Here is a 16,439-nt window from a genome sequence, read left to right on the forward strand (position 1 = left end):
ATAACTAAACATTGTTCCCAGGCCAGCAAACACTGGAGCTTCTGTCTTCCATTGCAGGTAGCACAGATTCTTGTTTGTTGTAGTAGAAGATAAAAATCAGACAGACCTGTTTTTAAGTCTTTACTCTAAAGTTTACCAATTGGGATAGGTAATTGAACCTCTCTGAACATCAGTTTAGTCAGCCAGTGGGAACTATAATACCTAAGTTTACCCAGCTGTTGAGCGTTCACCGAATACAAGATAACAAACAAACAAACAAACCCTTACCCTCAAGAGGCTCATGGTCTGGTAAGGGAGAGAAGAGAGACTGATATGTTGCAGACATACATTAAAAGCTATTAAAAGATATCCATATCTGGCCAGGCGTGGTGGCTAACGCCTGTATTCCCAGCCACTTTGGGAAGTCAAGGTGGGCAGATCACCTGAGGTCAGGGGTTCAAGACCAGCCTGACCAACATGGTGAAACCCCATCTCTACCAAAAATACAAAAATTAGCCAGGCGTGGTGGCATGTGCCTGTAGTCCCAGCTACTTAGGAGGCTGAGGCAGAAGAATTGCTTGAACCTGGGAAGTAAAGGTTGCAGTGAGCCGAGATGATGCCACTGCACTCCAGCCTGGGCAACAGAGTGAGGCTCCATTAAAAAAAAAAAAAAGATATCTATATCATTTATTGGGTAAAAAAAAAAAGGTTACTAAATGCATTCAACAGAATACACACATGTATTTATATGTATGTGTACGTGTGTAGAGAGAGAGATTTATTATAAGGAATTTGCTCACACAGTTATGGATGCTGGCAAGTTCAAAACCTGCAGGCCAGCAGGCTGTAGACCTAGGAGAGCTCACGTTCCCTCTCTTGTTCTAAAGGCATCTATGGGGGACCCAGGAAGGGCCGGCGCTTCGGATGGAGTCTGAAGGCAGTCTGCTGGAGAATTCCCTCTTGCTCAAATAAGGATGCTCTTTGTGTGTTCTTTTCAGGTTTCTGATTTGATGAGGCCCACCCACATTAGGGAGTGCAAACTGCTTATTCAAAGTCTACCGATTTAGGCCAGGCACAGTGGCCCATGCCTGTAATCCTAGCACTTTGGGAGGCCGAGGCAGGTGGATCACTTGAGGTCAGGAGTTCGAGACCAGCCTGGCCAACGTGATGAAACCCTGTCTCTACTAAAAATACAAAAATTAGCCAGGCGTGGTGGTTCATGCCTATAATTCCAGCCACTCGGGAGGCTGAGGCAGGAGAATCGCTTGAACCAGGGAGGTGGAGGCTGCAGTGAGCCAAGATCACACCACTGCACTCCAGCCTGGGTGACAGAGCGAGACTCTGTCTCAAAAAACAAAACCAAAAAAAGCACCACCAACAACAAAGCCCACCGATTTAAATGTTAATCTCATCCAAAAACACCCTCACAGAAACACCCAGAATAGTGTTTGACTAAGTATCTGGGCATTGTGACCCACCAAGTTGACACATGAAACTAACCATCACCCTGAACAAAGTGAATCAAGTTTCAAACTAAGGAATATGTAGAAAAACTTTCTTGACCAGGCTCCCTTGATTTCCCCGCCTGTGTGTGACTCTACGAAACCTCATTTAGCACCCACAGGCCGGAGTTGGGGGGCAACTTTCTCTGCCCACTGCACAGAAGCACCGATAATAATTATATGAAGAGTTTGGGTGAAAAGTCCCACTCAGATGTTTGCTTGTCACTAAACTAGCTGCCATATGGCAGGAAAGGAAGAAGTTTCTGGTGATCCACTGGTCTGAGCAAATAAATCACTGAAACGATTTATGAGAGTGAGCTTAACCTGAAGGACTCATTCATTCTGAAATGTACATGGAATGTAGCCATTCTGTAGACCATTAACTGCACTAATTACAACAATGATTCAAGAGATAAGCTTTCACTAAACATTTAATAAAGTTCTAAGGCTCCTTGCAGCAGGATAGCATCCTGCCAGCGCCGTACCCCACCTCCAAGCAGAGGGAAAGAAGGAAAAAAGAAAACACTACTTATGGAACACTTGCTATATGCTCAGCATTTTCCTATGTGACAGCTCATCTAATCTCCAAACAACTCTTTGATGTAGTGATGATGATGATGATGATGATGATGATGATGATGATGATTTTTGAGACAGGGTCTCACTCTGTTGCCTAGGCTGGAGTGCAGTGGTGCAATCATGGCTCACGCCAGCCTCGACCTTCTGGCCTCAGGCGATCCTCCCATCTTCAGCCTCCCGGGTAGCTGGGACTACACGCATACGCCATCACACCCAGCTAATTTTTATATTTTTTGTAGAGACAGGTTTTTGACTTGTTGCCTACACTGGTCTGGAACTCTTGGGCTCAAGCAATCCACCCACCTCGACCTCCCAAAGTGTTGGGATTACAGACATGAGCCACTGTGCCCAGCTGGGATTGTTTTTATAGATTACAGGTAGAGGGAATTGAGTTTCAGAGAAGATCAAGGTATCCAAGGTCAAATCACATATAAATAGCAGGGCTGAATTTAGGGTCTTCTGGCTCCACGTTAATGTGCTCCTTTTTGTTCCAGGAGCTTCTTCATACCAGGTAACTTAGAAAAAATAATAAGAACTTCATAAATAAAGTAATAATTTCTCAGTACTCCCTTTGCTAGCTGTCTGTTCCCTGCACTTCTTCTCAGTATGTTGGATGTGATGCTTAACAGGTTTCATATTTACTAGGGTGCAGCTCCTAGAAGACAGAGGCTGGTCTGATCCGTCCTAGGATCTCTACAGCATCTAGCAGAGATCTGGGGAGACTTGGTGAGGCAGCCTCAGCAGTGGTTAAAAAGATGGGCTTTGGCACCCAAACTGCATGGGGTCCATATCCAAGGTTCTGCCGCTCTCTAGCTGTGTGGCCCTGTACGTCATGCTTGACCACCCTGTGCCTTAATTTCCTTGTCTGTGAAATAGAGATGGTGAGTATAATAACAGCTACTTTGTAGTTGCATTAAGCAGACTGGATAAGTTAATTCTTGCAAAAGACTTAAAATAGTGCTTGACATATGCAATCACTCAACACATATTAGCTCTTTCTGTGTCCAGGGACTTCAAGTTCCCAGAGCCTTGTTTCTCTCCAGCCCGAGTTCTTTCAGGCACAGAAGCCTTTAGCTATGTAGAGGGTCCTCTGAATCTTCCTAAAATGCAATTTTATACTGTGTTATTGGTTGGAAGCAGTTTTTACCCATGATTCCAGATGATTGCAACTAGATGAGTTGGTGTTCAATAAATATTTGATTGAATGAAAGCAGAAATTTCAGAGACTAAGGTACAGAAAGCAGCAAAAACTTGCCCAAGGTCACTGGGGGAGACCACAGCACAGCCTAGACTTTCTGACAAAGAATTTAGTGTGCTTGCTCCTTCTGGTAGTCCCTCTCTACCACAGAGGTTCCATCCCCTGACAATTTCCTCTCCTGGGTCTCTATCCCCCATCCACCTCCACTGGCTTCTCCCCTTGCCCGGGTTGCCTCTAATTTTGGTGAGCTTGAAATTCACTGGTCATACAGAAGGCATTTTATCTGACCTTCCACATGCAAATTCTTTCCATTGGGATTTCTCGGTGTCCAGCTCCACCCCAGCCCACAGGGCCATAAACACTCATGTGTCTGTAGCGGGGCCCCAGGGATTCCAGAAATAACAGCAGGGCCCTCCATTAGAAGGCTGGAACATAGTAAGGCATTTCTGCATTAAGACACAGGCCCTTTCCAATCCAGGCCGCTCCTGTCTGTCAAAGCACAAAGCAACCTTCACAAGTCAGGACAGGGAGGGGCAGTCAAGAGGGAGTCTGAATTTCTGGAAAGTCGGCACCTTCTCCTCCCATCTGTCTGCACTCTCAGATCTCCCATTCTAGAGATTCTCCGGATTTGCTCCAGTCTCCACTCAGAATGGGAAATTCTTTCTTGCCTGTGGCATTCTTGGGCCTTCTATGATCCATTCTCCTTAGACCTGCTGGAATCGGGATCATAGCAGCGTGAACCCAGAGGGCAATTCTCATCTTAAGATGGCACAGGGGCCACGCGCCAGACGGGCAGGGCAGCCACCCTACCTGGATGGAGTTAGGGAACTGGGGAAGTGCAAGGAGAGACAGGAGTGGTTTAAGAGGAAAGGGGGCTGCCAGGGATGACCCTGAATGGGAGGGGCCTGGGGGAATCTTTCTCACTTCAGCAGGGTGTTCCCCAGGAGGAGAAAATCAGAAATCAACATCCAGGGAGAGGATTTCAGCTTTTCAAGTGACCTCTCACAAATAATACCAGAAACAAAAGCGTGTGCACATGTGACAACGATGTGAAAAATGATGTATTTAGGTGCATAACCTGGAAAGCCTAAAAGATACATAAAAATTGCTTTTTTTTTTGCGGGGAGAGATGTTATGGGCAGGGTTTTTTTGGGGGGGGTGGGAAGGGGTAGTAATAGGTGTTTTCCTGCAAATTGTGCTTAATGTCATTTCTCATTTTAAAGAAAACCACAATACTTGGCATTGTCACAGAAACTCCCCTGGATCTTCTGGGACCTACCTTTTCACAAGGGAATTTTTTGTTTTAGGATGCCCATCTGAAAACTTGAATTTATCATGTAAATGCCATACTGAAGACACCGTCTCCAGAATCAATTCTTCTTTAATGGGGATGCGGTTTGCTTAATTCGGAGCCCTAATGGCAACGTCATTAAGGTCTGGGTTTAGTGTCTTGGGATCCAAACCTTTGTCACGGATAGAAAGGTGGAGGAAAGAAAGGCCCCCGTGCTCTAAAACAGCTGAATATGTCACCCTCCGAAGTCCAGCCTCGGCCAGAGCCCGTGAGATGCAATGCACCATCCGCAGCGGGAGACGCAGCCGCCGCCTAGGGGGTCGTGCGCGCCTCTGGGTCTCGTGCCGCACCCAGAAGTGCCGGGGTGGCGGGGAGGCTGAGGGGAGTTGGTAACGGCATCGCCATGGCAACAGTGACGTCCTTTTACCCTGGATCTAATTGGAGGAAACCCCGTGGCCGAAGCCGCAGCCTGCCGGCCAACCGAACTTCCCCGTGCCGACCCACCCTCCTAGCCTCCGCGTTCCCTCCCGCTCCGCCCCCCTCGCCCCCTTCCGCGCGCTCGGTCCTCATTGGCCAGCGGCGCGCTGGGGGCGGGACTCTCGGGACAAGCTCGGCGCATCATTGGGCGGTGGACCGCACCTCGGCCCCGGGGTAGGCTGACACGGGAGGGTCCTCAGCTAAAGCCAAAAGCAGATCAAAGTGGTGGGACTCGCGTCGCGGCCGCGGAGACGTGAAGGTGAGCGCCTGGGTCAGCCCGCGGGCTTCCTCCGGCCGCGCTCGGATTGAGGGCCGGGCGGAGGTGCCGCCCTTGAGAGCAGCCGGTTGTCGATGCCGCTCCCCTCAGGGACGGCTCCGGGCGGGAAGGTGCGGGGCCAACGGTCGCTTCCATCTTGGGCCGGCCGGGCGGGGGTGGCGGGAGCGGCCGCGGCTCGGGCTCCCTGCGCGCGGGGCCTCCGCGCCGCCCCCGCCTCCTCCAGCCGCGGGCCGCGGCCTCCCCGGGCGCCCAGCGGGGGAGGGGGCGGGGGAGAGGGAAATTCAAGCGGCCGCGTGTGCGGGAGACAAAAGCGGGCGGCGGGCCGCATTGTCTGACGGCGCTCCCTCCCTGCTTTTTGTTCTCGCCTCGCCGCCCCGCCCCTCCGCAGCTCTCGAGGCTCCTCCCGCTCCGGGTCGGCGCTCGCCCTCGCTCTCCTCGCCCTCCGCCCCGGCCCCGGCCCCGGCCCCGGCCCCGCGCCCGCCATGGAGAAGACTGAGCTGATCCAGAAGGCCAAGCTGGCCGAGCAGGCCGAGCGCTACGACGACATGGCCACCTGCATGAAGGCAGTGACCGAGCAGGGCGCCGAGCTGTCCAACGAGGAGCGCAACCTGCTCTCCGTGGCCTACAAGAACGTGGTCGGGGGCCGCAGGTCCGCCTGGAGGGTCATCTCTAGCATCGAGCAGAAGACCGACACCTCCGACAAGAAGTTGCAGCTGATTAAGGACTATCGGGAGAAAGTGGAGTCCGAGCTGAGATCCATCTGCACCACGGTGCTGGTGAGTCCTCGGCGCGGGGAGCAGGGGAGGCCTTTTGTGAGATGCTTTTCATTGAGAGTTTCGCGGGCACGGAAACAAACGTGAGCCGGGGCTTGCCGGACTGTCTGCTGGGGTGGAGGGTTTCAGGTGAGCCCTGACTTCCCTACTGTGTCCCTCCGGTTCTTGAGACTCAAGAAGCCGCTTTTCCAAGGATAAGTCCTTTTTTTCCCCCCCCAGATGCTGGGTAGCTACCAAACGATGGAACTTGGAAACATCCAAGTAGATCTCTGCGAGACTGAAAGGCGTTTTTAAGTTTCTTGTGCGGGGAGACTGCGTCCTGAGATCTGTGAGCCCTTTATATGTATTCAGTCGGTTCACAAGCTTCAGGCAGTTGAAAGAAGGCGCAGGCACCTTTTTGTTACAGACAATGTAGTAGGGATTTTTTCCCAAACCCAGTAATGGAAATTTACTTAGAAAATCTGAACAGATACTTTATTTTTCAAATAAGAGTATCTGTTGTGCCCCCCCCCCACCCCTCATAAACAGGAGAGGAGGGGAGTTCGGGAAATGTGAAAAGGACACAGCTGTGTCTGAAGAACACAATGTCCTGGTAAATTTCAACATTTAATAACATTTCCTTGCTGTTGCACACCTGTGCTTAAACACTAGTGTTGAAGTGAATTCGTTTCCAGTGTGGAGCAGACAAGGAAAGCTTTCCAGGTTTTGAACTGTCCAGTCTTAGCAAGGACGATTGTTGGGTGGAGTAGGTGGCTGCTGTGATTCACCCTTATTAGTGAGAGAGAACATTTTTAGCTTTGTCATTCCATGGATCTTTTGATCCGTAGGATAAGTTTTTAAAATTGAAATACCAGCATTATATCCAGGAGTGTTTTTAAATGTTTCAGTGCTGCAAAGAGTCATTTCTATGAATAAAATGGGAAATAATCTGATATGGTTTGCCTTTTAAGTGTCACTTTTACAAGAGGCCTACTTATTTTTGATGTGTTTGTGCACATCATATTTTAGGTGGGCTTTGATAGACAAGCATACTAGACTGGCGATTTTTCAAAAGGGAATGGAAGAAATAATTTCTCCCTGGCCTCCTCCCCCACCCCCACCCCCCAAGCCTTCTTTCTTCAACTCATCAGAATGGTGGGGCAGGAAATATGTTCCCCACCCCTTGTTTAAAAAAAAAAATCCACGAAACTTTTTTAACCTATATATTTTTCTAATACGATGACAGGCGATCCGGACAAAATCATGGCTGATGGAAATAACTGGTAAAGAGGCAAAGAAAGTAATGCAGACAGAGTGTGTACTAAAGTGGAGAAAACTTAAGATTATTTACTTTATGAAGTCAAAACTTCGTTGTATTCTTCCGTGTGCTCTTAGCTTCCAGTCCCTGCGTGGCATTGAAGAAGCACTTGTAAAAGCTTTTTGGACTGAATTGCTCGTATTAAAAAATTTTGCCAACTTGAAAGTAGTGGTAGACTTCAACTTGAGTAACATATGGTAATGGCTGTTAACAGCATTATCTGTTACCAGGGGAAGACTCCTAAGAATTCCATATGTTAAGGTTTTCTATGTATGTATTTTGGATACTCTTACAGCATATTTCATTTCTGTTCGGTTTATTACTTTTCAGTTAGTTACCTTGAAGCAATTCAGAATCACCGCGTGATTTTTCTTGTTCTTGAGCAAGGTGACTCTGAGCCAAAGGAATATTCGTTTTATTTTGTGGCTCTTATAAATTCTGCTTTTTATGATGGCATAAGTCGGGGAAGAGTTTTGCTTAGTTGATACGTAGCTTGAGAGAGAGACCAGGTGTTATTAGAATAGAACTTTCATACAGACCATTTCAATGGGGACAACCCCTGAATTTAGGACAGTCTCTTTTATATACTGAGAAGAAATAGAATAGTTTGATGAATCCGAGACACCAAGGCATAAATGAAATATTCATAAAATGGCTTAAGAGGCTAACTGGGGCTTGGTGGCCAACCTATAAAAAATATCCTGGGAAAGCACTTCTTCAAGTTGGCAACTGTATTGAGAGCTTTCTGTGTGCCAGGCACTGTGCTCTGAGCAATATGGGGAGGAACAAAACAGAACCGTGGATTTTGCCCTCTGATGATTTATAATTTAGAGAGCATGTGAGAGATACACAAACATAAATAACACAATATTCCCATCAGATGGTTAATGAACACAATGCTATGTAGTCTGAAGGAAATAGAAACCTTTGAAAAGGCTTCACAAAGATACCGTTTTTTGGGGGTGAACGTTGAGGGAAGAGGCTGGCGGAGGTGTCAGTATTAAAGGAATATCCGGGATAGGGCTTGTTCAGGGAACAATGTGTCGGCGTGGCTGGAGCAGAGTTCATGTGTAGAGTTGTTGCAGGAGACAAGCCTAGAAAGGAAGGCAGGCATCATCATTTATAGAAGATTGAAGTAAGGGGGGTTTCTTCATTTGGTTGATGGGAAACTGGTTTTTTTAAAGTTTTATTTATTTATTGTAGAGATGGGATCTTGTTACGCCCAGGCTGGTCTTGAACTTCTGGCCTCAAGCAGTCCTCATGACTTGGCCTCCCAGAGTCCTGGGATTACAGATGTCAGCACCACTGTACATGTAGCAGCATCTAGAATTCATGGTTTGAGGGCTGACTAACCAGTCTGTGATCTGAACTGACAGATAAGGAAGTTATAAGACAAGTGATAATTGATGAGTTAGTTTAATAAGGAGTCTAGGAAAGTAGAGTAACACCTAAAGTTTTTGAACATGCATGCTAATATAGGGTTTTCTTTTTTTCCTTTGGTGAACAGGAAGAAAGATTTGGTGTGGAGGAGGTGAGACTAACTTGGTGATTATAGAAGACTAGTTAAAGTAACATGAAGGATAGCTAAATTTTTGGTAGAAAAGAGCAGATATTCTCAGCCTCTTCCCTTTCATAGAGTAGGTTGGGGCAGAATTACTTAAACCATGTATTCAAAATAACTGTGTGAACAACTCTTCAACCCTTTTGATAATCACGGTATTGAAAGAGGTTACTGAACCGTGGAAGCACCAAAAAATGTTAAAATCCAAGAGTAAAGAACTATAAGTGATCCAAACTCTCTAAGATGAGGGGAGTTAAGATTTCATCCAGTTAGAGCTGTCTCTCAGTGTCATTGTAAAACCGAAGACTTTGGGCTTAACTTTCTAAGTCTCTTCGAGTTCTCATGGTTTGGGGCTGTAGAGTAATGTAGGTCCTAGCCATTCTGCTCTGCTCTGACATCCTTCCACCTCTTAAGTGAGTAGTTTTTAAAGTCCAGATTGAAGAATACATGACAGGTTGAAAACTGGTGACTTTAGGGAAATGGCTTCAGAAAGAAGTGAGGCAGAAGTCATTGGTGATCTTACTGAGTGTTGGCAAGAGCAAAATTTAGACACAAAAAAACTGGGCTTTGGCTGGATGTGGTGGCTCATGCCTGTAATCCCAGCACATTGGGAGGCCAAGGCTGGTGGATCACCTGAGGTCAGGAGTTGGAGACTAGCCTGGCCAACATGGTGAAACCCCATCTCTACTAAAAATACAAAAAAATTAGCCAGGCGTGGTGGCACATGCCTGTAGTTCCAGCTACTCGGGAGGCCGAGGCAGGAGAATCACCTGAATCTGGGAGGCGAAGGTTGCAGTGAGCCGAGATGTGCCACTGCACTCCAGCCTGGGCCACAGAGCGAGACTCTGAAAACAAAAACAAAACCCTGGGCTTAAATATTACAGCTAAGATGTTTAGGAGTCATTAAGTAGAACTTGGATGTGAGGGAAGGGCAAATGGAAAAAGTTAGAGGGGTTCACAAAGCTCTTCTGGGACTTGGGAACAAAATCTGTCATTTACAAAGTCAGTGACCTTGGAATAAGAACCAGGCAGTTTGAGTGTATACAAGATAATTTCTATCTTAGACATCATATTATCCTCTCCTGTACATCAGTTCTAGTAGAATTTCAGTAAATTACTTCAGCATAATGCATAAACAATTTCAGAAACTAAAGTGCATATCGCAATTTTTAAAAATGAGAGTTAAAATAGTATGTAGAGAATCTCTGGAAGTTGTCTGTCTTAGTGTAAAAGCTTTGTAACCTTAATTGAATAGTATGCTTGAATTTAGTTGTGTTTAAATTTAATCTCTTAATAATAAATGTCTTACGCTGGTCATTATTTTTTAGTAAGACTGATATGTTTTTCTTCATAGTTAATGAATCTGAATGTGATTTTATTGACACAATGGAAAAAGTATGGGCTCTGAATCAATTTTTGAATCGTTGCTCCATTACCTTTTATTTTCGTGGACTCTGGCAAATTTCTTAATCCCTCAGACTCTCTCTTCTGTAAATTGATGATGATGGTGCCTGCCTTTATGGGCTTGTAGTTAGAATAATGGCTCATAATTGACATTTACCAGGTATTCACTGCACACTAAACACTATTTTAAGCACTTTATACTCACTTTGCTCCCCTAAGGTAGGTTGATAGTATCTCTGTTTCAAAGTTGAGGAAAATGAGGCATAAAGAAGTTAGTAATGTGGTCAAGATTACAAAGCTAGTAAGTGTTAAGAGCAAGGATTTGAGCCCAAGTGGTGTAACTGCTTATGACATGAAACACAGTAGGCCCTAAGTACATGGCAGCTCACTTAAGACCATGGTGTGAATTTCTGTTTTGAGGAATTTGTGCATTTTAATAAATATAAGACATTAATGCTTCTAACGAGGAAGGTAGACCTGTGATGGGCAAAACTCCTAGTTTGTAATATTGAAGACTTTCTTATACACACAATAGTGTAATAAGATTTAAAAGCTCATTGACGTTGCGGGTTTTGCCCTTAGATTGTAGGCTGCTTAAAGGCAAGAGTTTTGGGGGGTTTGGGTTTTTTTTGTGTGTGTGATGGAGTCTTGCTCTGCCACCCAGGCTGGGGTACAGTGGCGCCATCTCAGCTCACTGCAACCTCTGTCTCCCGGGTTTAAGCAATTCTCCTGCCTCAGCCTCCCGAGTAGCTGGGATTACAGGCATGCACCACCATGCCTGGCTAATTTTTTGTATTTTTGCTAGAGATGTGCCCCAGCCAAGGTTTTTGTTGTTTTTTAAAGAATGAAATGGGCTGGGCATGGTGGCTCACGCCTGTAATCCTGGCACTTTGGGAGGCCGAGGCAGGTGGATCACCTGAGGTCAGGAGTTCGAGACCAGCCTAGGCAACATGATGAAACCCCATCTCTACTAAAAATACAAAAAATTAGCCTGGCGTAGTGGCGGGCACCTGTAATCCCAGTTACTTGGGAGGCTGAGGCAAATTGCTACAATCGGGGAGACAGAGGTTGCAGTGAGGCGAGATTGTGCCATTGCACTCCAGCCTAGGCGACAGAGCAAAACTCTTGTCTCAAAAAAAAAAAGAGTGAAATAGAATATTGTAAGTTTAAGGTTAGGTTGGTGTCACTCAACCAGGTGATTTTACCCACTCCCCACTGCCCCCAGCGGAATTTTGGCAACATCTGGAGACATTTTGGGTTAAGACTTGAGGAAGGAAGGTGCTGCTCACGTCTAGTGGGTAGAGAGGCCTGAATGCTACTAAACATGCGGTGCACAGGACACTCCCCAACAAAGACCCCAGCCCCCCCCATGCCAATAATGCCAAGGTTGAGATGCCTTGGATTAGTCCATAAATAAAATGAGCTGTATTAAGTTGTATTGGATTGTGTCATGCTGTCCTTTGGCTTCTTCCTAACGTGTTGATATCTTACCTGAACCTCTTGTCCAGCTAGACTTGTCATTTTTCCCCTTGTCATTATTGTGTGTATGCTGTTCAAACTCTACAGTTCACCTTACTGAAACTTATTCAGTGGGTCCTATTTTTTGTTTGGTTTGATTTGATTTGTTTTTATTTTTGAGACAGAGTCTGGCTCTGTGGCCTAGGCTGGAGTGCAGTTGCGCCATCTGGGCTCACTGCAACCTCCACCTCCCGGGCTCGAGCCATCCTCCCACCTCAGCATCCGGAGTAGCTGGGACTACAGGCACTTGCCACTATGCCTGGCTAATTTTTGTATTTTTTGTAGAGATGAAGTTTTGCCATGTTGCCCAGGCTGGTTTTGAACTCCTGAGCTCAAGCAATCCACCCAGAGTGCTGAGATTACAGGCGTGAACCACTGTGTCTGGCCGGGTCCTATATTTTCAAAGTGCCACTTATTCATAGTTGTCTCCAAAGCCCTGAGCTCTTTTAAAGACTTTGCACAGACTGCAATTATATTGAAATCTATTAGATGCAGTAAAAATTGATGAACGGCAAATCTCCTCCCCTCTTTCATAGTAGCTTGGCATATGTGGTTCAGACTTTTTAAATTTAATTTTATTTATTTATTTATTTATTTATTTGAGACAGAGTTTTGCTCTTGTTGCCCAGGCTAGAGTGCAGTGGCGCAATCTTGGTTCACCTCAACCTCTGCCTCCGGGTTCAAGCAATTCTCCTGCGTCAGCCTCACAAGTAGTTGGGATTACAGGCATGCACCACCACACCCGGCTAATTTTGTATTTTTAGTAGAGGTTTCTCCATGTTGGTCAGGTTGGTCTCAAACTCCCGACCTCAGGTGATCCTCCCGCCTCGGCTTCCCAAAGTGCCGGGATTACAGGCGTGAGCCACTGCAGCCGGCCGTGGTTCAGACTTTTAATGCAGTGGTGAACACTGTAAACAATTTTTCTCCAAACAACCCTGGGAAGAAGATCGTTGTTGCATGCTTTATGCTAGGATTTACTTAAGTTCTCGAAGTGGAATTTCCAAATCAAAAGATGTGCGGTTTTTTCCAGATAGCCTTCTGAAAAGGTATGTGTATACACTGTCATCAGCAGTGGTTGAGAAGGTCATTCATTTCCCCTAACCCTTTCCAGCACAAGCAAGTTTTTAAGGCTAACAAAAATCTGGTGACCAGAAGGTTTAACATCTTATCTCCTTGTTCAGTATTGGATGTGTGAGGACCGCCTCCCTTCTCACAAAGGACTGCTTAAGAAAACTAGTATTTTTAAGTCTCATGTAGTTTCATTTAGAACATGATACCATAGCATGGGATTAGTTGAGTCAAGGTGTTGCTTTGGCAGTTGGGAAATCTGGTTGGCTATGTTAATGTTCTCTATTTTTATCATTAAGACCAGTTTTTGTATTTAGCACTAATCCTTTCCAAATGGCAACAGAAAACGTATCTGAATTCATACCACTGACTTTCTGGATATCAGGGAGGTGGTAGAGAGACATCATTTAAAAGATGTGAAGAGAAGCAAAGTTTATCCATTGCTACTTTAATTGAACTCTTAATCCATAGATAAGTCAGTGATAAATATGATAAATTACTAGATTTGAAACTATTGTTTGCATATTGAGTATTTAAAGACAAAATGATGATAATACCTAGGACTTCAGAGTAATTGGGGGAATACAGATGAAACAGGAGTGTCTATGAATTAATATAGTTGCAGCTGGCTTTAATTGGAATTCGTTGTACTATTCTTTGTTCTCCTGTGTACCTTTAAAATTCCCTATTATAAGTTTTTCCTCCCCTAGAAATTCCACTCTTAGGTGTTTACGCAAGAGGGAATGATGCATGGGGCCAAGGCGCATAGGTACAAAAATGTTAATAACAGCTTTATTCTAAGAGCAGAAAACTAGAAATAATCCACTAGTAGGAAAATTGATAAACACTGATGTATTCATAAATGGAATACTATTCAGCATTAAAAGGAATGGACCACTGATACTACAATATGATTGAATTTCAAAAACATGCTAGGTGAAAGAAACTTTGCATGAAAAAGTACATAGTGTATGTGATTCCATTTATATGAAATTTTAGAACAAACACAACCTGTTTATGGTAGGAAAAAAAATCAGGAATAATGGCCTCTGTGGGAGAATAGGCAGAGATTGGGAAGGGGCAGGCTTCTGGGATAATTGTTTTTTTTTTTTTTTTAATACTTTAAGTTCTGGGATACAAGTGCAGGACGTGCAGGTTTCTTTCATAGGTATACATGTGCCATGGTGGTTTGCTGCACCAATCAGCCCATCGTCTACATTAGGTATTTCTCCAATGCTATTCCTCCCCTAGCCCCCGACCCCCTGACAGTCCCCGCTGTGTGATGTTCCCCTCCTTGTGTCCATGTGTTCTCATTGTTCAACTCCCACTTATAAGTGAAAACATGCGGTGCTTGGTTTTCTGTTCCTGTGTTAGTTTGCTGAGAATGATGGTTTCCAGCTTCATCTATGTCCTTGCAAAGGACATGAACTCATCCTTTTTATGGTTGCATAGTATTCCATGGTGTATATATGCCACATTTTCTTGATCCAGTTTATCATTGATGGGCATTTGGGTTGGTTCCAAGTCTTTGCTATTGTGAATAGTGCTGCAATAAACGTATGTGTGCATGTGTCTTTATAGTAGAATGGATAATTGTATTCTTTAGTTGATATGGGTTTGGGTTTTATACATTTGTCAAAACTCAGCAAATGTACACCCAAGATTTGTGCATTTTGTATGTAAATTTTGCTTTGAAAAAAAAAACTAGTGATATGCCTGTACTGATGTCTTCAGCTTATAACTGCTAGAAATGGATGGGTATCTGATAAAGCAAGTATGGCAAAAGGTTAATGGTAAGATCCAGGTGGTGGATATGTGGGTGTTCACTGTAATTGTTGGTTGCCATGTATTGGGGGTTATGATATTTCACATCACTGGTTGAGTGTCTTTAATACATATAGCAAGGAGATAGTGTAGCCTGTGTCTTGTTATCCTCAAGATATGAGAATGTATAGAACGGTATTGATCCCCGCTTAGGAGACATCACTGGCACCATCACTTTTTTGTTTGGGTGATGAGTGCTGAGTAGATTGATGGAGTTACCAGATGCTGTGTAAGACGTCTTAATTGGCCATACTCTGGGACAGTGGTTCACAGACTTGATCTCAGGACCCCTTTTTAGAAAATAAAATAACTTTAACAAAAAGTTGAATGAGAATAGCGGCATTGCATTTCATTCAACCTATTGTAGTATTCCACCTCCTGTAGCTTCTGGAAAACTCCACTTGTGAGAAAATGACTGTGGAAAAAAAGCAAATATCTTAGACTTATGAAAGTGGTTTTACTTTGTCTCCTCCCCACCCCACAAAGGATATAGGGGAGACCTCTAGGGGTTCCCAGACTATACTTTGCCCTATGAGAATTTAATTACTGAAGTTAATAGTAGAACTGCTGTTCTACGAGAATTTTATTACTGTGTTTGGGTGATTGAGCAGTTTATTTTCTGAGTAGTCATCATATGTGGTGATAATGGAATTTGTAAAACCTTCCCCACCCTTCCCATTTCTCTGCCCCTGCACCCCATCTTATCCCTAGGAATATAGGTTTGAAGACCAGGAAAATCACAGATGTGATAATGAAGAAAGGAGAATAGTTGATATTAGACATTGGATAATAAAAGTCCCTGTTAATTCCTGGAAACCAGCTAAAGATCTGGTATGTTGGAATGTCTTTCTGCTTTCTTGTGTTGAGAAGGATAATACGAAGTTAATAATCTCTTAACTTGCCCCTCCCAATACCTGACCAAAAAGCAGAGTTGACATCCATGAAAAATATGGATAATGGTCTTTCAGAGCTGGTTGCATTTAGGTTTTAAAAATACACGGCTTTTGGAGGCAGTAAGTCAGGTTAGCTGTTAACCAGCATTGGTCAAAGTATTTATCAGTGAAACTTGTCTTCATACCAACCTTTGATTGTCAGTTTACATGTTTTTCTATCCAGATGAGTAGTATTTCATGATCTCTTTGTCATCTGGATTTTTACTACAGTATCCAGTTGGGTTTGGCACAGTGTGGTACTAAATACATATTCTGTACGATACTCTTCATTTGAACATTCTGTCTCCTGTACCTTTGCTACAGACTTTACTTAGAGAAATGGAAAAATAATGGTGCAAGTGGTGAGACCATGATGATAAGAACTTACATAAATTTAAATGCTTTCTTAAAGGATGGTCATAGATTGTGAATGTCATGTCGCGGTGATTGGAGGAAATAAATGGAGAAGTGTGTGAAAATGCTTTAAAGCCATAAGCTATATGGATCATCAGATTAGACATTTTATTCCTGAATAACTCTTACTGCTGTTGTTCTTCAATAATTAGTACTCCATTTTCCCTCTTGTTTTGTACATTCCACCAAACATTACTTGAATGCAGCTCACAGGATTTTTGCTCTTAAAAGCTACAGTTGTTAAACCTCTGCAGTTAAACATATTTATACTAGGTGTTCTGATCTTTCAGCCTGGTACTGTTTCCAGTCATTTGGGAATATACTTTTTAGATCTTCAGTGCTAGT

At 44.4% G+C, this 16,439-nt stretch overlaps 1 protein-coding gene across 1 annotated transcript in view; it reads left to right on the forward strand.

The window, feature by feature from the left end:
• Positions 1 to 4,969: 4,969 nt before the first annotated feature.
• Positions 4,970 to 16,439, forward strand: part of YWHAQ (tyrosine 3-monooxygenase/tryptophan 5-monooxygenase activation protein theta) — a 47,240-nt gene continuing 35,770 nt past the window's right edge. The window contains exons 1-2 of the mRNA XM_003308878.6: positions 4,970 to 5,285; positions 5,692 to 6,079. Coding sequence (XP_003308926.1) covers positions 5,786 to 6,079 — 294 coding nt within the window. The 5' untranslated portion in view covers positions 4,970 to 5,285; positions 5,692 to 5,785. The remainder of the gene's footprint in view (positions 5,286 to 5,691; positions 6,080 to 16,439) is intronic.

Source organism: Pan troglodytes, chromosome 12 (assembly GCF_028858775.2).
Source record: "Pan troglodytes isolate AG18354 chromosome 12, NHGRI_mPanTro3-v2.0_pri, whole genome shotgun sequence".
Lineage (NCBI taxonomy): Eukaryota > Metazoa > Chordata > Mammalia > Primates > Hominidae > Pan > Pan troglodytes.